General features: G+C 40.9%; 1 protein-coding gene across 5 annotated transcripts in view; it reads right to left on the bottom strand.

Moving 5' to 3' along the window:
- Positions 1 to 422: 422 nt before the first annotated feature.
- The window catches only part of CDC14A (cell division cycle 14A), a 79,651-nt gene continuing 55,324 nt past the window's right edge, over positions 423 to 24,749 (bottom strand). The window contains exons 10-16 of one of the 5 annotated variants that reach the window (XM_075182539.1): positions 22,917 to 23,055; positions 18,986 to 19,145; positions 8,057 to 8,166; positions 7,513 to 7,560; positions 7,165 to 7,293; positions 3,291 to 3,570; positions 423 to 780 (exon numbers count right to left, since the gene is read on the bottom strand). In XM_075182539.1, coding sequence (XP_075038640.1) covers positions 751 to 780; positions 3,291 to 3,570; positions 7,165 to 7,293; positions 7,513 to 7,560; positions 8,057 to 8,166; positions 18,986 to 19,145; positions 22,917 to 23,055 — 896 coding nt within the window. In that variant the 3' untranslated portion in view covers positions 423 to 750. The remainder of the gene's footprint in view (positions 781 to 3,290; positions 3,571 to 7,164; positions 7,294 to 7,512; positions 7,561 to 8,056; positions 8,167 to 18,985; positions 19,146 to 22,916; positions 23,056 to 24,749) is intronic. The other 4 variants (XM_075182540.1, XM_075182541.1, XM_075182542.1 and 1 more) reach the window with 4 other exon arrangements.

Below are 24,749 nucleotides of genomic sequence, written 5' to 3'. Positions count from 1 at the left end.
CCAGTAAGAAACAATCTGCCACGCAAACATTGTTACAAAAATATCATCCTAGACAGAAAAATATATCTTCTGATTTTTGGTTACAAAGAAATCCTAATGTGAAAATATATTCTGTAATATAACACATCCACGCAAAGTTATACATACATATATATATATATATATATATATATATATATATATATATATATATATATATATATATATATATATATATATATATATATACATAGCCATGCATACATACATGCATATATATGTGTATATATATATATATATATATATATATATATATATATATATATATACACACACACATACACACACATAAATATATATATATATATATATATATATATATACATACACACATAAATATATATATATATATATATATATATATATATATATATATATATATATATAAAGACAAACTTGTTCTTCTTTAAGACCTTCTATATATACAAATCAAGATGGATTTCTAGAAAAAAATAAATTCATTATAAAATTCTAATTTTTAAAATAAAAAATCATCAGAGATGATATCAATAGAAAAAGAATATTCAGTCAGTAGCAGAGCAGTTTATGTGAATAGTAAGTAGATATGCTTCGTCTGGGTTACAGCAGATTTCCTGGTTTGTGGATAGAAGAGGCTATCTGGACAATGGGTTCATTCTCTTTGTCTCTCCTCCATTTCTCCACGGTAAAGGATTTACGACCGGTAAAGGGTTAACAGGAGCGTGGTCACCTTTAGAACTCAGCAGTGTCAGACTGAAGGGACTGGAAGGAAACAAATGCATAATCATTTTCTAGAGCAGTACCACAAACAGTAATGATGGGGTCAGTACTTTTAGGTCATAATACTTTGGTGGAAAGGAGTGGAACAATGACAGACACTAACTTTATGAAATGTAAAGTGAAATTTCTACGTTAAACCTTGGGAAGACATTTTTAATTACAGAGGTTGATGGAACAAGAATAGGGGAACCTCTTCTCCTCTAATCTGACAAGTTATGATGTTATACGTAACATAGGTAGAACGAAAATAATTGAACCAATGACCAGTTTGATATAAGAACAAAGGTACATGTAATATTTCCACCACGTGACATAAAGTGGGGCTTGTGCATTTCTCCTTTGTTATTGTTTTAGACAAACGGAGAGGAAACACAACACAGGACTGCTCTGTGGATATAACGTTTTCCAGCATATAGAGATGAGATGAGTTTTGTCTTCAATGTGGGTAACAAAAATAAAACTCCTCCTCCATGTAGATATAAAGGCTATGACCAACAGAGCATAGCTGAGAAAGATAAAGAAATGTATTCAGCAAAGGTTGCAGTAGGGCATCTGCAGCAAGAGATCATTGATCCCTATAGGAAAGTAAAACAAGGCCATCTAACCAAACTGAAACGCTGAACAGGGAAAGAGGGAAATAGTATATGCACATTTGTCTACATATCGGACCTCCCGCCCCGGGAAGTCCTGAAGGTCTAATGGACCACGTGGATCCCCCCCGGGTTAAGAGAATATGCTCTCATTTATTTGGCACTTTGGCAAGTAGCTTTTTTTGCCCTCTACTAGCGACTCTCCATTGGAAGGCTGTGAGTCCTACCTAAATATATATCTCTCCATTGCTTAGCTGTCAAAAAGGGAATACTAGAGAGAAAGATTAAAAGATTCTTATGTGCACATTGGGGATAATTTTATAAAAGTGGAGGAAAACTATCTTCAAAATAGGTCTATTAACTCCATATTCTCTATATAACCATATTTTCCTCTAGTTTATACCACTCCTATTATAAACTGGAAGTACAACAGTGTTTTTATATTTTTGAATATGGAGTTGATTTACTTCCTCCAATTGTATAGAGTACTCCAATAGTCTTAGCATATTTACAGTGAAAAATCTTCTTTTGAGATCCCATGTGAAAAGAAATTTCACTTTTATCAATTCAGAGTAGAAGGTGTTGGTATTAGTGGAGGGGTGCCGCTGTCCGCTCTGGGTAGCTGGTTGCCAAGCAATCTTTCCCTTTGTTTTGCTAGCATCTAGTCCAGTGGATCCCAGACTTTCTCAGTTTAAGGCACCCCTATGGTCTCCATCATTTTTTCAAGGCACCCCTAAGTCAAAATATTTACCAAGTAGTCTCTTGCCTTGCTTACCACTGGCCCTGGCACCCCTGTGAGATCACCGCGGGACCCAAGGGAGTCGCGGCGAACAGTTTGGGAATCACTGGTCTAGTCAGTTGCTAGCAAATTTTGTTCATTAAAGTCTCTGTACCAGTGCAGTTAATAAGGCTGTGCTCCTCTCATTGGCTCCCAAGTAATTCAAAACTTCCTATCTATCACCGTTACTGGTGATAGTTTAGGCTTAGCTAGTGTGCTAGGAATATTCTGTTTGAGTTGATCTGCTGTTGTGACCCGGACAGTTATTTGACTTTGCCGTTTTGCTCCTACCCGTGACCATCGCTCCCTATCTGTATTTTGTTTTTGTCCTCAGCTTGTATTAGCGTTATTTCTATTGATCACAGCCAGTTCTCTGATCTCAGCTCATTTCTAGATTCCATTATACATCTCTTCCTTGACTTTTGGTCTGTGTAATGCACTGTACCTAGCTGCTCTCGCTACTATCTATAACTCCTTTCGTGTCCTTGTTCACCCCATTCAGCAATATTGTATTTAATAAGCCTCTGCTACCACGAGTTAAGACCTGGGAACAGCCGAGCGCTCGGGAACATAGCGCGTTCCTTGGAAGACTGGATGCTATAGGCAGATACTTTGTGAAGATGGTTCTATTATCTCTTCCGATATTGCCATAACAGAAAGTTGCTGAGAGAGCTCAGGCAAAGAAGTCTAAGAAAGGGTTTGGTCATATAAGAGTTGTAGAAACAAACACTATGAGAAAATCTTTTGTATAGCTCCTTATACAAGCATGGTGCCCACTATGAACCAGAGGCTGCAGTGCATCTTGGTAAAATAAAGTTCACTGAATTATCACAGATTGTCCTTCACTGGTCAAATGTGAGTGGTAATCAAGTAGATCTTTCACCCTTCTCCAATTGTTTATTCACCTATTGCTTACGGCTTTCATGGTTTTTCTTGCATAATTTACACCAGTCTATAAAATATGTTGTTTGATAATCAGGAAAGTCAGCACAGTTGTGGTAACTCAAACACACAAGACAGAAAACATTAAGATAAGCTTTTGCAGGAATGTGGAGAATCAAACTGTTAGCAGGCTGCAGTGTGCATTATGGTAGTTAGGGTGCAAACAATGTCAGGACACTTACAGGAATAGAGCGACTCAGGTAACGTGCAGTGGAGGTGAGGCTGGTGTATGAGGGTCGGTAGGATCCATATGAGTCATTGCCAGCAGCAGATACATTCCAGTTACGGTTGTTGTTGAGTTCGCCTTGGCTTCGGCCATGAGGACTGGAGGGGTACAGGCTGGAAGGGTTAACCGGGGAGTAGCTGGGGCGGGAGGGAGAGGAACTGCGGGTGCTGTCTAAATCTTCCAGAGCAGAGTTGAGATTCCCAAGCGAGCCAGCAAACCGCGTATTTACAGAGTAACTGAGAGGAAAAAACACGAGGGGGGATATGACAGACTCTGAGCACTGACAGAACTTATGTGCATGCAGGAAAATGATAAGCAACCCTCTAATAACATGCATATACAGTACATGCTGGAATGTGTAAACAAAGGATACATAAAGCATGTACAGATAGACGTTTACACACAACTGTATGTACAGCACAGAACATTTAACATGCAGAACCAGCATGCAATTCAGTTTTACTGAAACTTTACCCACAGCTTACAATAAAACCCACCACCCATATATTGCCTATCCAATCACTAGGAACTAGTGACATCACAGAGGCATGACACAATTCGCTAAACTGGCACTTTGCTGAACTAAGCTGAATTCTCAGGAATACTGACTCAGTTCACAAAATTGCTTTAATAAAGTTAACATATGAAATAAAATTGAAGGACTGTGTATATAATGAAACTGCAAGGTACATATGTTGGCATACAGTTACAGTTGTACACATCTACAATTGCTTCATTCCTTGCGGATAATAAATCAATGTGAGGTGAACTTGTGCTTATTTAGATACCAGATGCTGTAATAAAAAATCCCTAATCTGTGAGACTGAGCAGAGGTGGATTTTCCTAGTCATGTGGGAATTTCCAGTTAAAGGAAAGGAGTGAGGCAGAGAGCAGTCTGAGGCTTAGGAAGCATTGTCTTGCATGGCACAGACCCAAGTGATTGTTATGTGACCCCACTTCTACAGAGCACTGCCGGCTCTATCAGGTCACTCTGTTCAACACTATAGATGCCACAGTGCATGACTGTGAAATTGTTAAGCAGCTGTGCACTAAACAATTTTCAATTGCATTAAAGTATTCATTTGTAACCTGGAGGAAATATGGTAATCTAGTGCTATGACCAATTACAATACTACTACATAAGCTGTATGTACCGTTTGAAAATACAATGTAGGTGGTGCAGAGTGTTTGAACAGGTAGCAGATGTAGGGCTGCTGGTGAATCTACTCATGGAAGAGACTAACAAGGCAGAGCCTCCCCAATTAAAAAAGACCATGCACCAACTAAAGTGAGGTTTAGTCCTCTGCTTCTATGCAAGTAAAAAGTATGACAACATTGTGTGGACCTTCTGCTGTGAGGGTCTTAATGGGAATGTGCTGGTCTGGAGTATATTGGGGCAGTTTCTTTTTATTAATCCTGTATGATGTAAAATAAGATCCATTTATAGTCCCCTTCCCCCAGTGTATGAATGTGGCAGATTACACTGCTGACAGAGTCATTAGTACAATGACATAATAATGTTGTCACATACAATAATAGTACATTATCCTACGCAGAAATTCAGAAATCAGAATCCAGAGCGATAAAAGGTGTTAACACCTTCATTGCCAGCCACTAGTTGATGTTCTTTTTATTGCTTTTCTCTCTACCCAGATTGTGTATTACTTTTAATCTGACTGGGCATTTGTCTCCCATCTCCAAAAATCATCTCAACTATCTTTTGCAGTTCTTTCCATTTACATGAAATAAAACACACCCACATCTCGTTCTCAGACATATCTTATATCTCCCTTCATATGGCTTCAGCTTTTTATTCCATAGTTCTTGTGCCTTTATTCCAACCATCATAAATATACCCTATCCATAGCTTCTGTAATATCTATCCCCTATCTATATCTATCTGTGATAACCCCCTATGAATATCAATCTGTGATATTTCTCCCTAGCACTGTGAGACAGTAATTCTAACCACTGTGCCACCCAATATCTATTTATCTAATATCTATCTATCTGCCTCATATTTATCAATCTATTTATTTAATATCTATCTATCTCACATCTATCTATCTATCTATCTATCGCACATCTATCTATCTTACATCTATCTATCTTACATCTATCTATCTATCTCACATCCATCTGTGTCATATCTATCTATCTATCCATCTCACATCCATCTGTGTCATATCTATCTATCTCACATCTATCGGTGTCATATCTATCTATCTATCTCACATCTATCGGTGTCATATCTATCTATCTATCTATCTCTCTATCTATCTCACATCCATCTGTGTCATATCTATCCATCTATCTATCTCACATCTATCGGTGTCATATCTATCTATCTATCTATCTATCTATCTCACATCCATCTGTGTCATATCTATCCATCTATCTATCTCACATCTATCGGTGTCATATCTATCTATTTATCTATCTATCTATCTCACATCTATCTATCTATCTATCTCACATCTATCTGTGTCATATCTATCGATCTATCTCACATCTATAGGTGTCATATCTATCTATCTATCTATCTATCTATCTATCTATCTATCTTTCTATCTATCTATCTACCTATCTATCCAACATGTATCAATCTCATATGTATGTATGTATCTATCTATTTATCTATCAATCTCATATGTATATATCTCATATCTGTCTATCATGTACCTATCTATCATGTATCTATCTATATATCTATCTATCTATCTATCTCATGTCAATCTCATATCTATCTCATATCTATCAATCTATGTCATATCTATTTATTTATCTATCATGCGGGGATTTTCAGATAAACTAAATCTGTCTGTTCGTTACCATGGCACAGTAGTTAGCATTGCTGCCTCAAAAGGCTCAAGCCATGGAGTCTGACCAGGGTTTAATTTGTGTGAAGTATGTATGTTTTCCCTGTGTTTACAGTAGTAAACTGAGATTGCTATTCCTGACATATGTGTCCCTTAGCAATGGAACCATAGGTAGAATGGCAATGCATTTTATGTAGGAAAGAAATATTTTTTTAAAAATGTACTTTAATACAAAGTAATTGCTTTTAATGACAAGACCTTCATTATTTCACACCTGTCTCCATGTTAAGAGGAAGTGACAATAATTTGTAATAATTATTATGGTTTTATGATGAAGACTACATAGTGGCATGATTCACATTAGATACTTCTTTCCTCCCTGATTTATAATCAGGAGCCGCAGTGAATCTATGCAACCCCCTAATGTACTTTCTATGATTTTACTTTTACCAAACTTTATAATTTTCTTCATGAACTCTTCAATCCCTAATACATTTGGATGAACACATCTACCTCAACTTACACAACTCTCATTTTACAGATGACAAAATATTCATATACATTACATAGTACGTACATTAGTTCTTCTGTAGTTGTGTAATACTGCAAGTGTTCTGTACAGTAATGTGAAGGTACAACATATATAAATAAATGATGATGATGATGATGATGATGATGATGATGATGATGATACATACACTATATAAATATGGATATGTTTGCTAAGATAAGTTATTTATTTTCTCAAGTTAACTCTTTTACTGTTAATATATGATTTTGTTTATGTGCTGGAAACAAACTATTCAGCAAAACAATACAATGAGTTAAAAACATGCTTGGGTGTTTTTCCCTTTACTTTTGGGTTATTTTTAGACTTTTAATTCATTGTAAAGTTTCCCGGATTTTACACCAATATTTCCAGTCCCTTGAAAAATGTAAAACGGGAGTTTCACTGTTGAATCCAGAAGAACATGTCATTATATTCCACCCCTCTATATTCCTGGCACTCACCTTTTCACCTTGCTGCTTGAGGACCCCGAACTCTGCCCGACCCTCTTGGCCACTGCTGATGTAGATGCAGATACTCTAGAGGACTTTAGTGGGGACATGGAGCCCTGTGCGCTATTAGAGGCGATTATTCTACAAGGGACACAATAGGGTTTGTCATAAATCTGGACACATTACAGATCAGACAACTATTGTTTGCTATAGCATGCTTAATCTAGGACATTACAATTGTTACAGACATCCTGGACAATATCAATATCAACATCAATAAGAATATCATTCTTTAATATGTTTATGGACCACGTTGAGACTACAAATTCTTCCAATGAAGGAATGTGATAAGCAAATCACCTGAAAGGCTGTGACGTAGATCTCAAGTGAGGTTTCATTTCATCTAGCCTGCAATCAAAGATAGAATCTATCAGATTCAAACTGAGGGTCAGGGAAATGTACAGTAATTGATGAATGTTGGCAAAACAATGCTCTGTCCCTAGTCATTAATATTATTTATTTATATGTTACTAATCATACTGTACAGAGAATAAGTAGTCAATGACAACAGTCCCTGCCCCATTGGAGCTTACAGTATACAATTTCTGCCACACACACAGACAGACTAGGCTCCATTTAATCTACCACTATGTTTTTGGACTGAATAGAGCACCCAGAGGAAACCCACGCAAACACGGGGAGAACATTCCAACTCCACACAGAGAGAGCCCTGTTCGGAAGTGGAACAGGAAATACAGAAAGAAGGAGAGAATGCTTCAATTGGAGGTTAAGAAGAAATGAGAGCAGTCTAGGTCTGCCAAGTTTTCCCCCGGCAGAAGGAGTGGGAGAAGGACACTGCAAAACATAGTATGCCTGTTTGTTCAAAATACTTAAGTACTCTTACCGTAGTGCTCCTGTGGTAGCCGACCTTGGCTGTCTCCTGCTCTTTAAGGCACGTAGTTTGTCTCCCTGTGTCAAACCATTTCTCTGATCCAACTCATCCTCAGAATTATTCTGCAGGTGAAGACATATTTTACTGAAAACATATAGGGTAATACCAGTGCATAAGCTTGTAAGCCTGTAAACATGACAAAATAGCATCAAGAAAATTAACTGAGGAGAAGAAGCAAGCACAGTAAAGAAAATCGAGAAAGCAAGTAGAGAGAGATTGAGAAATAGGAAAGGAAGTTAAAATAGAAGAAAAGGAATAGAATGAAGTAAAGGAAGACAGAAGAAGATAGTAGAGTGAGTCAAGTGAAATAGCGAAGGGGTGCGCAAATAGTGAAATACTCAGTAAGAGAGGAGAAATAGTCAGTAAAATTAAATACAAAGCGAGGAGCGGTAAACTAGTAAATAAAAATAAAGGAAGAGAGGCGGGCAAGTAGAGGAAGACAGGTTGTGGGGTAAGCAGAGAATGGAGAAGGAAGAGGGGAAGATCTAAGAAGAACAATTAGAGGAGGAGTGGAGAGAAAAACAAATAGAGGAGTGGTGAGAAAAGCAAGAAAAGCAAATCAGCTAAGCAGAATGAGAAGGACAATGTAAGAAAAGAATGGAAGGATAGAGACGTAAGAAGAAAAGTGAGAAGAGGAAGTCATAGAGTACAGGAAACATACTAAAAGGAACAGCAAGAGGAGGAGAGATAGGAATAACTATAGGAATCATACTAAGGGGAACAACAAGAAGAATAGCAAGAGGAGGAGAAATAAGCAGGTACATGAAGCATGGTGAGTGGAACAAGAAGGGGAGAAGAAATAGGCAGGTACAGGAAGCATGCTGAGCGGAACAAGAAGAGGAGGAGAAATAGGCAGGTACAGGAAGCATGCTGAGCAGAACAAGAAGGGGAGAAGAAATAGGCAGGTACAGGAAGCATGCTGAGCGGAACAAGAAGGGGAGGAGAAATAAGCAGGTACAGGAAGCATGCTGAGCGGAACAAGAAAAGGAGAAATAAGCAGGTATAGGAAGCATGCTGAGCGGAACAAGAAAAGGAGGAGAAATAGGCAGGTACAGGAAGCATGCTGAGCAGAACAAGAAGGTGAGAAGAAATAAGCAGGAACAGGAAGCATGTTGAGTGTAACAAGAAGAGGAGGAATAATAAGCAGGTACAGGAAGCATGCTGAGCGGAACAAGAAGGGGAGAAGAAATAAGCAGGAACAGGAAGCATGTTGAGCGTAACAAGAAGAGGAGGAATAATAAGCAGGTACAGGAAGCATGCTGAGCGGAACAAGAAGGGGAGAAGAAATAGGCAGGTACAGGAAGCATGTTGAGCGGAACAAGAAGAGGAGAAATAAGCAGGAACAGGAAGCATGCTGAGCGGAACAAGAAGGGGAGGAGAAATAAGCAGGAACAGGAAGCATGCTGAGCGGAACAAGAAGAGGAGAAATAAGCAGGTACAGGAAGCATGCTGAGCGGAACAAGAAGAGGAGGAGAAATAGGCAGGTACAGGAAGCATGCTGAGCAGAACAAGAAGGTGAGAAGAAATAAGCAGGAACAGGAAGCATGTTGAGCGTAACAAGAAGAGGAGGAATAATAAGCAGGTACAGGAAGCATGCTGAGCGTAACAAGAAGGGGAGAAGAAATAGGCAGGTACAGGAAGCATGTTGAGCGGAACAAGAAGAGGAGAAATAAGCAGGAACAGGAAGCATGCTGAGCGGAACAAGAAGAGGAGGAGAAATAGGCAGGTACAGGAAGCATGCTGAGCAGAACAAGAAGGGGAGGAGAAATAAGCAGGAACAGGAAGCATGCTGAGCAGAACAAGAAGGGAAGAAGAAATAAGCAGGAACAGGAAGCATGCTGAGCAGAACAAGAAGGGGAGAAGAAATAAGCAGGTACAGGAAGCATGCTGAGCGGAACAAGAAGAGGAGGAGAAATAGGCAGGTACAGGAAGCATGCTGAGCGGAACAAGAAGAGGAGGAGAAATATGCAGGTACAGGAAGCATGCTGAGCGGAACAAGAAGGGGAGAAGAAATAGGCAGGTACAGGAAGCATGTTGAGCGGAACAAGAAGAGGAGGAATAATAAGCAGGTACAGGAAGCATGCTGAGCGGAACAAGAAGGGGAGAAGAAATAGGCAGGTACAGGAAGCATGCTGAGCGGAACAAGAAAAGGAGAAATAAGCAGGTACAGGAAGCATGCTGAGCATAACAAGAAGGGGAGAAGAAATAAGCAGGAACAGGAAGCATGCTGAGCGGAACAAGAAGGGAAGAAGAAATAAGCAGGTACAGGAAGCATGCTGAGCGGAACAAGAAGGGGAGAAGAAATAGGCAGGTACAGGAAGCATGCTGAGCGGAACAAGAAGAGGAGGAGAAATAGGCAGGTACAGGAAGCATGCTGAGAGGAAAAAGAAGAGGAGGAGAAATAAGCAGGTACAGGAAGCATGCTGAGCAGAACAAGAAGGGGAGAAGAAATAGGCAGGTACAGGAAGCATGTTGAGCAGAACAAGAAGAGGAGAAGAAATAGGCAGGTACAGGAACCATGCTGAGCAGAACAAGAAGAGGAGGAGAAATAAGCAGGTATAGGAAGCATGCTGAGCGGAACAAGAAGAGGAGAAATAAGCAGGTACAGGAAGCATGCTGAGCGGAACAAGAAGAGGAGAAATAAGCAGGTACAGGAAGCATGCTGAGCGGAACAAGAAGAGGAGGAGAAATAGGCAGGTACAGGAAGCATGCTGAGCATAACAAGGAGGGGAGAAGAAATAAGCAGGAACAGGAAGCATGCTGAGCAGAACAAGAAGAGGAGGAGAAATAAGCAGGAACAGGAAGCATGCTGAGCAGAACAAGAAGAGGAGGAGAAATAAGTAGGTATAGGAAGCATGCTGAGCGGAACAAGAAGAGGAGAAAATAAGCAGGTACAGGAAGCATGCTGAGTGGAACAAGAAGGGGAGAAGAAATAGGCAGGTACAGGAAGCATGCTGAGCAGAACAAGAAGAGGAGGAGAAATAAGCAGGTACATGAAGCATGCTGAGTGGAACAAGAAGAGGAGGAGAAATAAGCAGGTATAGGAAGCATGCTGAGCGGAACAAGAAGAGGAGAAATAAGCAGGTACAGGAAGCATGCTGAGCAGAACAAGAAGAGGAGAAGAAATAAGCAGGTACAGGAAGCATGCTGAGCGGAACAAGAAGGGGAGGAGAAATAAGCAGGAACAGGAAGCATGCTGAGCGGAACAAGAAGTGGAGAAGAAATAAGCAGGAACAGGAAGCATGTTGAGCGGAACAAGAAGAGGAGGAATAATAAGCAGGTACAGGAAGCATGCTGAGCGGAACAAGAAGGGGAGAAGAAATAGGCAGGTACAGGAAGCATGTTGAGCGGAATAAGAAGAGGAGGAATAATTAGCAGGTACAGGAAGCATGCCGAGCAGAACAAGAAGGGGAGGAGAAATAAGCAGGTATAGGAAGCATGCTGAGCGGAACAAGAAGAGGAGAAATAAGCAGGTACAGGAAGCATGCTGAGCAGAACAAGAAGAGGAGAAGAAATAAGCAGGTACAGGAAGCATGCTGAGCGGAACAAGAAGAGGAGGAGAAATAAGCAGGTACAGGAAGCATGCTGAGCGGAACAAGAAGAGGAGGAGAAATAAGCAGGAACAGGAAGCATGCTGAGCGGAACAAGAAGAGGAGGAGAAATAAGCAGGTATAGGAAGCATGCTGAGCGGAACAAGAAGAGGAGAAATAAGCAGGTATAGGAAGCATGCTGAGCAGAACAAGAAGAGGAGAAGAAATAAGCAGGAACAGGAAGCATGCTGTGCAGAACAAGAAGAGGAGGAGAAATAAGCAGGAACAGGAAGCATGCTGAGCGGAACAAGAAGAGGAGGAGAAATAAGCAGGAACAGGAAGCATGTTGAGCGGAACAAGAAGAGGAGGAATAATAAGCAGGTACAGGAAGCATGCTGAGCGGAACAAGAAGGGGAGAAGAAATAGGCAGGTACAGGAAGCATGTTGAGCGGAACAAGAAGAGGAGGAGTAATAAGCAGGTACAGGAAGCATGCTGAGCAGAACAAGAAGGGGAGGAGAAATAAGCAGGTATAGGAAGCATGCTGAGCGGAACAAGAAGAGGAGAAATAAGCAGGTACAGGAAGCATGCTGAGCGGAACAAGAAGAGGAGGAGAAATAAGCAGGTACAGGAAGCATGCTGAGCGGAACAAGAAGAGGAGGAGAAATAAGCAGGAACAGGAAGCATGCTGAGCGGAACAAGAAGAGGAGGAGAAATAAGCAGGAACAGGAAGCATGTTGAGCGGAACAAGAAGAGGAGGAATAATAAGCAGGTACAGGAAGCATGCTGAGCGGAACAAGAAGGGGAGAAGAAATAGGCAGGTACAGGAAGCATGTTGAGCGGAACAAGAAGAGGAGGAGTAATAAGCAGGTACAGGAAGCATGCTGAGCAGAACAAGAAGGGGAGAAGAAATAGGCAGGTACAGGAAGCATGCTGAGCGGAACAAGAAGAGGAGGGAAATGTAATAGGTACAGGAAGCAATACGGGAAAAATTAAATCCATGGCTTACACACTGTTTCATTTTTTGGTTCATTTGTACTTAAGAGTCAACCCTTGTTTCTACGGCTGTAAACAGGTCAGAGTTTAGTCTAAACCTCCTTGAGGCAAAATTAACCTGACATTATTGTACTTGTTTTGGTTATTCCCCCTACAGAAAAGCAGGGGTACAAACACTTACAAAAACTAGCAGCATAGAGGAAGAAACCAAAGGTTGAACCGGATCTGATCTAGCAGAACAAATCTTCAATGGGCAGAAAAGAAGACGAGTGCAGCGAGAGGAGAGATGGAGATAGCTCAATAATGGGAGGAAGGAAGGAAAACAGCTTTAAGAATCATAAAATGAGATCAACGAGAGGGCAAGATGTATATTTGCAAGAACGTCACAGGATCAGTCAGTAGAGCTCTGGGAATATCTGTCATTAATAAGGATAATGGCTCCATTATGTTACATCGGAAGGAAAACGCTGCTTGTCAGGACATAACACAAGTGATTTGTATAAGAGCATGGGGAACTTTCACAAAGAGTGTTCTCTGCCCCCGCAGAGAACAAGTGTGTGGAAGTCTGTTAGAAGGCAACAAATGCTGAAATAACTGCAGCATAACCTATGTCCTTTCTTAGCACATACATACTTCATCACTCAATATAACATATTTGCTGCTACTAACTGTAAAAAAATTGTTATTGTAGTTGTGTTATTAAGTTCTCAGTAAGTCAGCTTGTAAAATTTGCATGGCTTTAATTTGTCACAAATTATTGTGCTTTCAATGAAGAGGTTTTAAGGGGTAAATGTATCATACCCCGGTTTCTTCAACTCGCGGGAGTTTGACGTCTTCGTAGCTTAAATTTAAAGCGGCGCTGCCTTGTAAAGGGAAGTTTCCCTTTACGCCGCTTTTTAATGTAGCCAAAGCCCTACAATTGACTATAAAATAGGTACAGTATGTGCTATATACAGAGCCTCATAGAATGGTGCTGTCGTTGAAGCACATTCCCAAGGGCATTGAATAGCTATAATTGTAAGCTAAACTGCAAACTTATCACCAGTCTTTACAAATTATTTTGCTTCAAATGTCTGCTTGCATGGATAAACCTCTATTTGAATATGTTGGTTACATACATAAATATTAAATTGAGGAACTTTTCTCCTTTTTACTTGACACGGAGGCCAATAAATATTTAATTTGAATGAAAGTTGCATAACCCAGAATATAAATGATGAGTTCATAGAAATGGCTAATAATTCAATCTACTTATTTAACTCCTACCCTGGAAGCAGCTGCCATAGAGTGGACTCATTCCATAATGTTTATAATTGGTAGTAATAATTATAAGTATGTACTCAGAATGTTAGATGAACATATGTAGGGCAGGTGTGCCTGGCTGTGGAGGGCAGCACTCTTGTAGGTTTAGAAAGGTATAACAAATCTACAAGTGGTTTTAGGACCCTGACTGAACATTGATTGGCTCAGATAGGCTACACATCCAAGAGCAGCACTAAGAACCAATCAGAGGAGAACAGATTCTGTCATTTCAAATAGTCAGGTAATTCTCTCTCGCTCACTCTTTGTGTGGCTCTGAACGAACTCTGTAGAAACAAGATTCTATTATAACAGTCAGTTTTTCCAGGGGTATGTGTATGTTCACGGTCTGATAATTTTGCATCGAGATAAATACAGTTTGCATTATTTTGAAAGAATGCTTCATATATTTGGCCTTCCTGCACGTAGGTACAAAAAATATGGTCTATGCCAGGGTTTCCAAAAAATCAAGTCCTCAGGGAGCCCTAACATGACTCTAGTTCTCAGAGAGCCCTAACAGTGCATGTTTTCCATATCGCCTTGCTTGAGCACAGGTGTATTCATTACTGACTGACATAGGTGGCACTAATTATGTCACTTGTGACCTGGAAAACTGCACTGATAAGAATCTACACCTCTGGTTCTTCATGGGTTTTATATTAATAAAGCCAAGGCTGGGTGCCACTGAATTAAGCAGAAGTAAGAATGATTATCTCATTTTTCTACTTTGCAGTGGATAAGTCTATTTCTAAGCAGTAATCAAGCGCACCTTATTTTTAAATTCCTCAAACTCCAAGATGTTTATATCATATCACAGTACCACAGATTACCATCTGTCCTGACTTTGGTGTAAACCCCAGTCCTAATGCCCAGCTTTGCAAATAATGTAGCACTGGCCTTTCTGCAAAGGTCAAACTGGCACTGAAGTAAATATGTGTATGGATATTACTTGGCTTTAAATGTGTCTAGCTGGCCTCTAGACAGTTTTATAGTATATATCCTGTTTATGATTTGACATTGTAATCTTTGTAGCTATATAATAAGCTGTATTATTTGTAGGGATGTGCACCGGCCACTTTTCGTGTTTTGGGTTCTGATTACCTTCAGGTTTTGGGTTCTAATGGGTTTTGCCAAAACACCCCCCTCAAGGTTTTGGGTTTTGGGTTCTGATTTTTTTTTAAAAAGCATAAAAACTGCTAAAATCCAGATTTTTGTTTTTTTAGGGGTGTTTTTTCACTCCTACGCTTATTAACCTCAATAACATTCATTTCCACTCATTTCCAGTCTATTCTGAACACCTCACAATATTGTTTTTAGGCCAAAAGGTTGCACCGAGGTAGCTGGATGACTAAGCTAAGCGACACAAGTGGGCGGCACAAACACGTGGCCCATATTGGAGTGGCACTGCAGTGGCAGACAGGATGGCAGTTTGAAAAGCTAGGCCCCAAAGAGCACATAATGCCAAAAAGAGGTGCAAGATTGATTTGTCCTTGGGCCCTCCCACCCACCCTTATGTTGGTGAAATAGGACATGCGCACTTTAACAAACCAATAATTTCAGCGACAGAGCCTACAAAACTGTGGCTGAAATGATTGGTTCGTTTGGACCCCCACAAAACGAGCTGGCAAAGAAAAAAAAAAGAGGTGCAAGATGGAATTGTCCTTGGGCCCTCCCACCCACCCTTATGTTGCGGAAAAAGGACATGCAGACTTTAACAAACCAATCATTTCAGCGACAGGGCCTACCAAACTACTGTGGCTGAAATGATTGGTTTGTTTGGGCCCCCACACAAAAAAAGCTATTCATCTCTCCCTGTACAAACTAAACTGGCTCTACCGAGGCAAGATGTCGTCCTCATCCTCATCCTCTGATTCCTCGCCCCCTTCAGTGTGTACTTCCTCATCCTCACACATTATCAATTCGTCCCTGCTGGACTTCACAATCACAGGTCCCTCTGTAGTCTCTGGAGGCCATTGCTGGTCTTCATTGAAGAATTGATAATTCATTTTGATGAACATCATCTTCTCAACAGGAAGCAACCTCCTTCGCCGCTCACTGACCAGGTTCCCCGCTGCACTAAAAACTCTTTCGGAGTACACACTGGAGGGGGAACAACTCAGGTAAAATAGAGCCAGTTTGTACAGCGGCTTCCAAACTGCCTTTTTTTCCTGCCAGTACAATTAAGGACTGTCTGACATGTCTACTTGGATGCTGTCAGCAAAGTAATCCTCCACAATTTTTTCAATGGTGACAGAATCCAATGCAGCGACAGTAGATATGTCAGCAATCGTTGGCAGGTCCTTCAGTCCGGACCAGATGTTCTCTGCATCCCCGCCAGCGGGTCGTTTAGGAAATCTCAGCGGTTTCCTCGCAACCACAGGTGTGGAAGAAAATGAAGGAGGAGCTGTTGGCATGTCACGGTCCTCTTCAGATGACAATCTCCTGATCAGCAGGTCTTTGCACCGCTGTAGACTTGTGTCCGCCGGAAACAGAGACACAACATACGCTTTAAACCGAGAATCGAGCACGCTGGCCAGAATGTATTCCTCTGACTTTAAAAGACTGACCACCCCCGGATCCTGGCAAAGCGTACGAAGGGCTTCATCCACAAGAGCTACATGCTTTGCGGAATCGCAATGCTTTACCAGCTCCTCCCTCACTTTCTCCAGCTGCTTCTGCAACAGCTTGATCAAGGGAATCACCTGACTCAAGCTGGCAGTGTCGGAACTGACTTCTCGTGTGGCAAGTTCAAACGGCTGGAGAACCTTGCACAACACGGAAATCAGTCTCCACTGCGCTTGACTCACTCCTTTGCCTATGTCGTAGGTGGCTGTGTAGGCTTGAATGGCCTTTTGCTGCTCCTCTATCCTCTGCAGCATATAGAGGGTGGAGTTCCAGCACGTCACAACGTCTTGTTTGAGGTGATGGCAGGGCAGGTTCAGGCTTTTTTGATGGTGCTCCAGTCTTCGGTAGGCAGTGGCAGAATGCCGAAAGTGTCCCGCAATTTTGCGGGCCACCGCAAGCATATCCTGCACACCCCTGTCACTTTTAAGATAATGCTGCACCACCAAATTTACTGTGTGGGCAAAACATGCCACGTGCTGGAAAATGCCCATATGTAATGCCTGCAATATAATGTCAGCTTGAGATAATATTGAGCTGCAAAATCTGATTGAGCAGTATTAAATATCAGCAGGCTATAATATAAGAAGCTGTTGCCCAAGTAGGTAATGTCAGCTCAAGTTGATGTTAAGCTGCAAAGTCTAATTGAGCAATATAAAGTATCATCAGGCTATATTGATCTAAAGCGGAGGTAGCGAAAATTGGAGGAAACTGAGTAACAAGAATCGCTGGGGTTATGTGAAATACCCTACCTAGTAAAAACTGGTGAGCGATTCTTGATTGAAATAAGAGGCAATGAGGATAGGTGAAACAAAACGCCAACGCTTCTAGGCTTTTTCAAGGCAAAAGTCTGAAAGCTGTTTTCAATCCAAGCTCCAATGCCCGAGTGAAGATGGCGGTGGGCAGCGGGGAATAATATTAATCCGGATCTCGCGAGATCCGACGGCGGGATGATGAGGTTTTGCCTCGTTCTGAGTTTTGCGATCGGCGGGAATACCCGAACAGTGCTCGGATCAGGCTAGGATCGGCACTGTTCGGGGGTGTTCGGATTTCGGGAATCCGAGCCCGCTCAATCCTAATTATTTGTGTCTGAAAGCATGCATGTTTCTGGAAACATGAACAGACATTACATAAGGATGATACTTCACACAGGGCTGTAAAAAATGTAGCAGGTATGCAAACTATGTATATCGCCCACTGCTGTATCTTTCTAGGGGGTATCTTATATAGTATCTATAAACATATATTTCTTATAAACTATTCAATAAATGTTGCAAATATGCACAGATTAGGATGTTGCGTCTTCAAAATCTCAAGCCTGTGTTCATTTGCCATGCCTGCCAGCACTAGTAAACAGATTGACTATTTTCTCTATTTGGATCATTCCTCCAGTGATAACTCATCTGAACATATGCTACAACATTTTATTTCATTACTCATTTCTGTGTATACATTGATAAAGGGGCGTCATGGTGTAATAGTGTTCAGTTCCAGAATCTTGTACGCTTTTATTGCAATAATTAAAGGATAATTGCATCTTGAAATAATATCTGTAATAAAGCTAATATTTACCCAAGAATACTATCTGTGGTTTTCTTTTTATTATTATGTCCCCAGAAATACATTTCTGTGAATCCCAGTAGCAGGTTCTGGATTTGTATCTTTTAAAAATGCAGCCTTATAAGGGGGAGGGCAGTCTATAAGAGATTAACAGCTCTGCTTGCAATAAACTACAATTCCCATCAACCATTACATGCATGCTTCCAACAATAACACTAAATACATACCTCCCAACATTTAGAATCCTGAAAGCGGGACAAAATGCACCCACCCCCGATCCGCCTAACTGTTGTGAGGTATGTTAAATATGATCTTTATCTCCCATGAGACATCACCAAGCAGCCTGTTGTCTGGGTGCATTATCAAGTGTTTGGAAGTTGCATAAAATTAATAGCTGCAGAGACAGAAACATAAAACAGTTTGGGGCATATTCAATTAGCTGCAATGCTGCACCCATTTGCAGGTACTACAGTACCTCAACTTCGCAGATTTTTTACTCGCACCTCCATAGAGAGGCGAAGATAAATCCGCCACGGAGTGCCTTTTCGCGATCGCTCCGGAAGCACTCCGCGGCTAATTGTATATGCCTCTTTGATTCTAATATATTTAGTGGAAGCTACTATAAACATATCCTTTACATGTGCTGTGGTTTTTAAGGTGTGCCTAAGAAATGGTGGAAGCAAAAGAGTGTGCAAATGTGGCTATGCGATTTGTGCCCACTGGCAAAGGAAAGTTGTGTTTTAAAAAGAGTAAGGCAGATAATGACAATAATAGGTTATAGGGCTATTGAATATTGAAATAAAACAAATGTGCAGGATCTATTTCAATAACCGTCAGTGTAAAACTATTTATTGTATTTAGCATTAGCACACTTACCTCTCCTGATCTATCCAAACTGTGGTGACGACTTAGTCTGCTGCCCACAGACAAATCCTCAAATTCAGATAGGATCCGGTTCACTGTTCCGTCTTCCAGCCGAATCTGTTTCTGTTTACTTCTGTGGAGATCACCCTGTAGCCACAACCAGGTCTGTTTCCTAGGAAGAAAGACACATAAGACATATATGATTTTGTATTACACTCAGTTTAGCGTAATGAATAAAAAAAATGCAACTTGCTCCCTTTTTACAGCAAAGAAGGTAGAACTGAAGATTTGGATCTGGCTTGTGGTAAGCCATGCACTCCTCATGCACTCCACGTCTATAGAAATGTATTACACAATTTATCTTTATGATGGTTCATTGTGAATATTCCCCAAAACAAATCAGGAAATTTGGTATAAATTAAAGTTGCTTATATACTTGAATATATTTCCCAAAGCATATCATTTGCTCAATTAGGTAGTCATGTATTGGCTCATCGTTCAATGTCCCTGTGTATGGATCTACATCAGTGGTGGGCACATTGTCTTTGTGGATAAGCATCAGATAATTTTTTGAGAACAGAGCATACAGCTTTGAGCATTGTCAGGCGCCGTCCCCGCTGTTCCTCTATGAAGAGGGGGCGGCCGCCTGATAGTTCCGGTTGGGGACGTGCTGTTGCTAAGCAATAGGCATACAGCATCCTCGGCTGTCCTCACGCTGTCAGGCGCATGCGCACTAACACGTCCCGTTGCTAGGCAATGTGACATTTCCTTGCTCCGGCATTCAGCCCCTCTCCCCCTCCAATCACAGCTCGGCTGCGTCTATTTAAAACCTGCTCTGGCACCATTTGGGTGCAGAGTAATAGGTCTCCTGTTCTCCAGCATTATTGTATGTTCCTGCTCCCGTTTTGGCTCTGACCTGGTTCCTCTGACTTCTCTTCTGAAATGTGCCTGTTTGTCTCTGTTGTGACACCGGCTTGTGGACCATTCGTCTGGATTTTGCTATTTTTCCTATCCTTGTAACCTCGGCCTGTCTGACTTCTCTGTGGATCTCTCTTCAGTACAGCTTGTTCCTGTATGGTTTGACCCAGACCGTTGTGACCACTCTCTATCACTCCTCTGGTAACTGTCTAGGAGGACCTCAACCTGCTTACCCTTTGCAGCTAAGCCCAAACCTCCTTGTGGGGGTGCCTGGTGAACACCGGGGGTACATTAGTCTCCACACCTCCTAGCTTAGTGGCGCTAATACCAGTTAGCGGTTTCTGAGCATCCTGAGTCCACAGCGCTATTCGAAGCCTGACAAGCATACAGCTTAAACAAATGTATTATTATTATTAATTCTTATTATAGGGCACCACAAAGTATCCGTAGCTCCGTACAGGAACAAACAATAGGGGTAAAACAGAACGGTATAATAAACAATAAACACTATAACTTAGGTAGCTCAAAGCATAGCTAAAGAGAAAGGCTGAAAGTGTGAGACTGAGGGATATTCAGCACAGGCTGGAACCTGTGCCCAAGAGGGTGAGCGAGGCTGACAGGTTAAGAGATACTGAAATGTGCAGAGAAAAGCGAGAGAGAAGTCAGAGGGCAGAAGACCCAAGAAGGAGGTGGACTGAGTAGCTGGAGAGCAAAGTTAAAAGTGGTGGAAACAGGAGGAGAGAAGTCCCTGCTCAAAGGAGCTTACAATCTAAAGGGAGACCAGTCAAACCGCTGTGAAGACATCACCATTACCATGGACTAACCTGCTACATAGGTTGTATGGTTACACCAATCTCATTTTTGACATCAGAATCACTAATTGGAGGAGCAAAACCAAGACATTACTCTGGTGAAGAGGACCTAAGTGACAGCTGTTTGTTGCCCACAAATGACCTAAAGTTAGCATATAAGACTCAGCAAGCAGAATTTTACATTGAGCCTTTGTAATAATACCACCTACACATGACAGTACATTAATCACGTAAAAAACAGAAGACAGAAGCTTCCTTCCTTTATGGCCGAGACACTGTTTTTTAAGTTAAGGGTGCGTCCACTTTGTCGGAAATTACTATTCTTTTTTTTTATTTAACCAAGTAAGTCTTTTTTTGTTATATGTATATACAACAATCCTATGGTTAACGATTTACTGTCCTAGCCTAAAAACAGTAAATAAACTATACCATGTATTAATATTTGTTCATATATACAATGTAGAAAGTCTAAATATTAATAAAAGTCTAAATATATCAAAAGAGTGACAGCTATTTGCTAAGCCAGTGTTTTGGAGAGTTTTAATCTAGCATTCCATCTGAAGTGGATCCTTTTCTGTACAAGGCCATTTGTACTATTAAAATGTTGGGTCGTGTTAAGCAAAGATCTGTCAATCATCTAGCTAGGACGGCTTTATCAGCTCTGGTCCTCAAGTATTGTAAGCAGGTCATCTTTGCAGCCATGGGACACTGGCATTTTAGAATCTTGTGGCTTTCTAGTTACACTGGATGAGAAATTAAGTTCCCATGGGATACAGGAGTATGTTCACAGTGTTTCAGCTCTCATACGACTCATTGGGGGATACTTGATGACCACAGTTGAGATAGGTCATTGAAGATATAAAAATATGATCAGCTGATTTTAGAAATTTGTACATAGGACTATTACATTATAGCAGGGGCGGATCTAGGCAACTGCTCTACCCGGGGCGATTTTAGGGGGGGGGGGGGGTTTAGGCCCCACCCCCTTTCTAATTTCTATGGCTGCTGACGGCTGCACAGTATGTGCAGGTCCGTTCAGCATTGGCAGTGTGCTGTCCCGCTGCTCTGATTGTGTTTAAAACACAATCAGAGCAGCCGGGCAGCACACTGTCAATGCTGAACGGACCTGCACAGTGTGCAGCCGTCAGCAGCAAGCCCCTGCTAGGGTAGGCGATCGCCCCGATCGCCCCCCCCCCCCCCCCCCCCCCCCCCTGGATCCGCCACTGCATTATAGTGGACATAGATTTTCAACTAAGACATTTTTGACTATTTTGCAATTATTTATGGCACTAAATGTGTAATAATTTTAAATAATCAAACGTCTGATTAAAAAGACTTTTTGTTATATTGCTTATTCAATGCTAAAACACTTTGCTGTGAACAAGCCTTATATTCATGGATTTAATCTAACATTTTTATTCAGTAGCCTGAATTTGTGTTATGTCATTGGCCATCACCTGTACATGGCTTTGTCTTGTACTAACCGCCATCACTTGAATGTGCCTGACTGACAAGGAGCAGGACTATGACAGACTGGAGAATGGAATGCGGTCAGGATAAAAGCAAGTACACATTCCATCCCTTCAAATCACCATGACCTTCACAGTACAACTGATGATGACAACCCATGCTAGCTGGAAGGATGGTATAAGCAAATCACTGCAGCTCATAATAGACAAACAGAAATACACTTAACAACAAAGTAGAACAACTTTTAGTAGGAGCCAAACTGAACAAGCAAAGGATGATGCACAAATAGGATTAACTGGGAATCCAGGGTATAATGAACAGTGTTCTCCACAGCAGCTATTTCCTGGGTGCTCCACCCGGTTGTTATTACTTGCCACCCGGCTCTTGAAGCACAACAGGCTCCTATTATAGTAGAATAAACCATTGTTTCTCCTATTAGAACAGGCACTATATGAGCACTACAGCCAGCAGTGTGTGTTAGATCACGGACTACCAGTCCTGGCAGGTGAGTGCAATAAACTCCAACATTTTTGAATATTATTACAAAGTATTACAACTGTCCCCACCCACCCGGCTACTTCTTAACGTCACCCAGCTGGCAAAATCTTCTGGGGAGAACACTGATGGACAGGACCTGTCACTGTTCTTCTTTTTCCATAGATGCTGTAAAGCTATGAAGGAATTCCACTGATAAGCAGAGTGTGTTTTACTGTACAAAGGTGAGTCAGAGAAATGTTACTTACTCCTCTAGAAAGTGTTGCTGGGGCCCGATGATGGAACCAGGTCGGCATATTCTTATCCACGCTATGGCCTCCGAGTGCGTGAACCTGTAGTGCTTCATGATGTAACAAGCGATCAGGGTACCGGTTCTGCCTAGGCCAGCTATAGCAGACAAGATAAGGAGATTTGTAAGAAGTCTTCAGGGTACGAGAGTGTTAAAGGTTTATGATACAGAATTCTATATACTGCTTACTGTTTTATTATGCAGACAAAAATTACAGCTGTATGTGTGCAGTTGGGCACATTCAGGTTATGTACTCACAGGTAGTTGACTATGTGTGTATGGTATATTGTTCTGCACACAAAACGTTGGTGTATATTTACTAAACTGCGGGTTTTACAAAGTGGAGATGTTGCCTATAGCAACCAATCAGACTCTAACTGTCATTCTGTAGAATGTACTAAATAAATGATAACTAGAATCTGATTGTTTGCTATAAGCAACATCTCCCCTTTTTAAAACCCGCAGTTTAGTAAATATACCCCTTTATCTATACATACTGCGTGCTGGATAGACATAAAATAAGCTGCTTTTAGGCCCCATCAAGATTTCACTGAGTATAGACAAACCATCCCTTATTGTAATAACTAGTATTTGGAGGTACAGCTTCCAGTGAACACAGTCCAGAGCAACACACCTCAGGTGCATATACAAACACCAGTGAGTACAAGCACTAAATTATTATAGGTTAGCTAAATTAATGTGGATTAAGTGGGACTACATAAAACAAAATTAGGAGTTAACTAAACACAACACTGGTATATCTTGCACTACTCCCAGTTGCTAAGCAAACCTGACTTCCAATTTGTTTTCCATGTTTGCCCACCATTCATATCAGCTAAACAGACTACTGTGGGCATTCCTTAATCTTGTTTTTGCTTGCACAATCCATAAAGCAATTCTGAGCACAAGGTCTAATATAGTGGTAACAGAATTTTTAAAAAGAGTAAGCCATTGCACTCAATACAGGCACAATATCACATTACAAGAATAAACAGAAACACAAATAGGTAAAAAATGTGGTGGAACAGGACAGTATAACACTAAAAAAGTTGAAGTTATCTAAATAAGGAGTATAGACAATTGTGCATCACAGATGCGGTGCCAATCATGACACCTTAAGCCCAAAGTTAACTGTGACTACCAAGGCCCAAGTGGCAGAATTGTAGGGGCTGCAGAGTGCCCTATTAGTTTCTGTAGGTAGTTTGCCATTCAAAATTCTTTATTAAGTTATTGTTAATTTTGCTGTTGAAGCAAGTGAGCTGGGGCATCATGCATAAAAACCTAACACTATTTTTAAGTCATGGTAGACTAAATTTGGGGTGGTGTAGAAGGGAGGGCAGTAAAAGGGTAAGAAAACATTAACTCAACAATACAGCTACTGTTTTCACAATAAGTAAATAAAATATGTATTTTGTCTTTATGGTTTATCCATTTTCTGCATTAGAGATCCACTTAATCTTAACCATAAAAAACGGTCAAAAATATTTGATTTGCTTTGATTGTCACTGGAGAGCAATTCATTGCTTAGCAGCTAAGGAATTACAGAAGAGTTCTCTGTTCCAGGGAGATTCTAAAATAACATACACATTTACTCTCCAATGGTTATAATTACATGACTCCGAGCCATGGAGAGTTAAAAGCACATTAATTACTGTAGTATAAATAGAAATATTTACATGAACGGTCTCTGGAGTCAACTAATAGAATGATATGTGTTTGCATTTGTATAGTGAGGGTAAGCAGCACTTCCTGGTGGACACAGGTGGTATAACGGCATGTAAGAAAGTGATTT

This window comes from Mixophyes fleayi, chromosome 8 (assembly GCF_038048845.1).
Source record: "Mixophyes fleayi isolate aMixFle1 chromosome 8, aMixFle1.hap1, whole genome shotgun sequence".
NCBI classification, from domain to species: Eukaryota; Metazoa; Chordata; class Amphibia; order Anura; family Limnodynastidae; genus Mixophyes; species Mixophyes fleayi.
The sequence above is the reverse complement of the archived record's forward strand: the minus strand, read 5'-3'. Positions and strand labels throughout refer to the sequence as shown.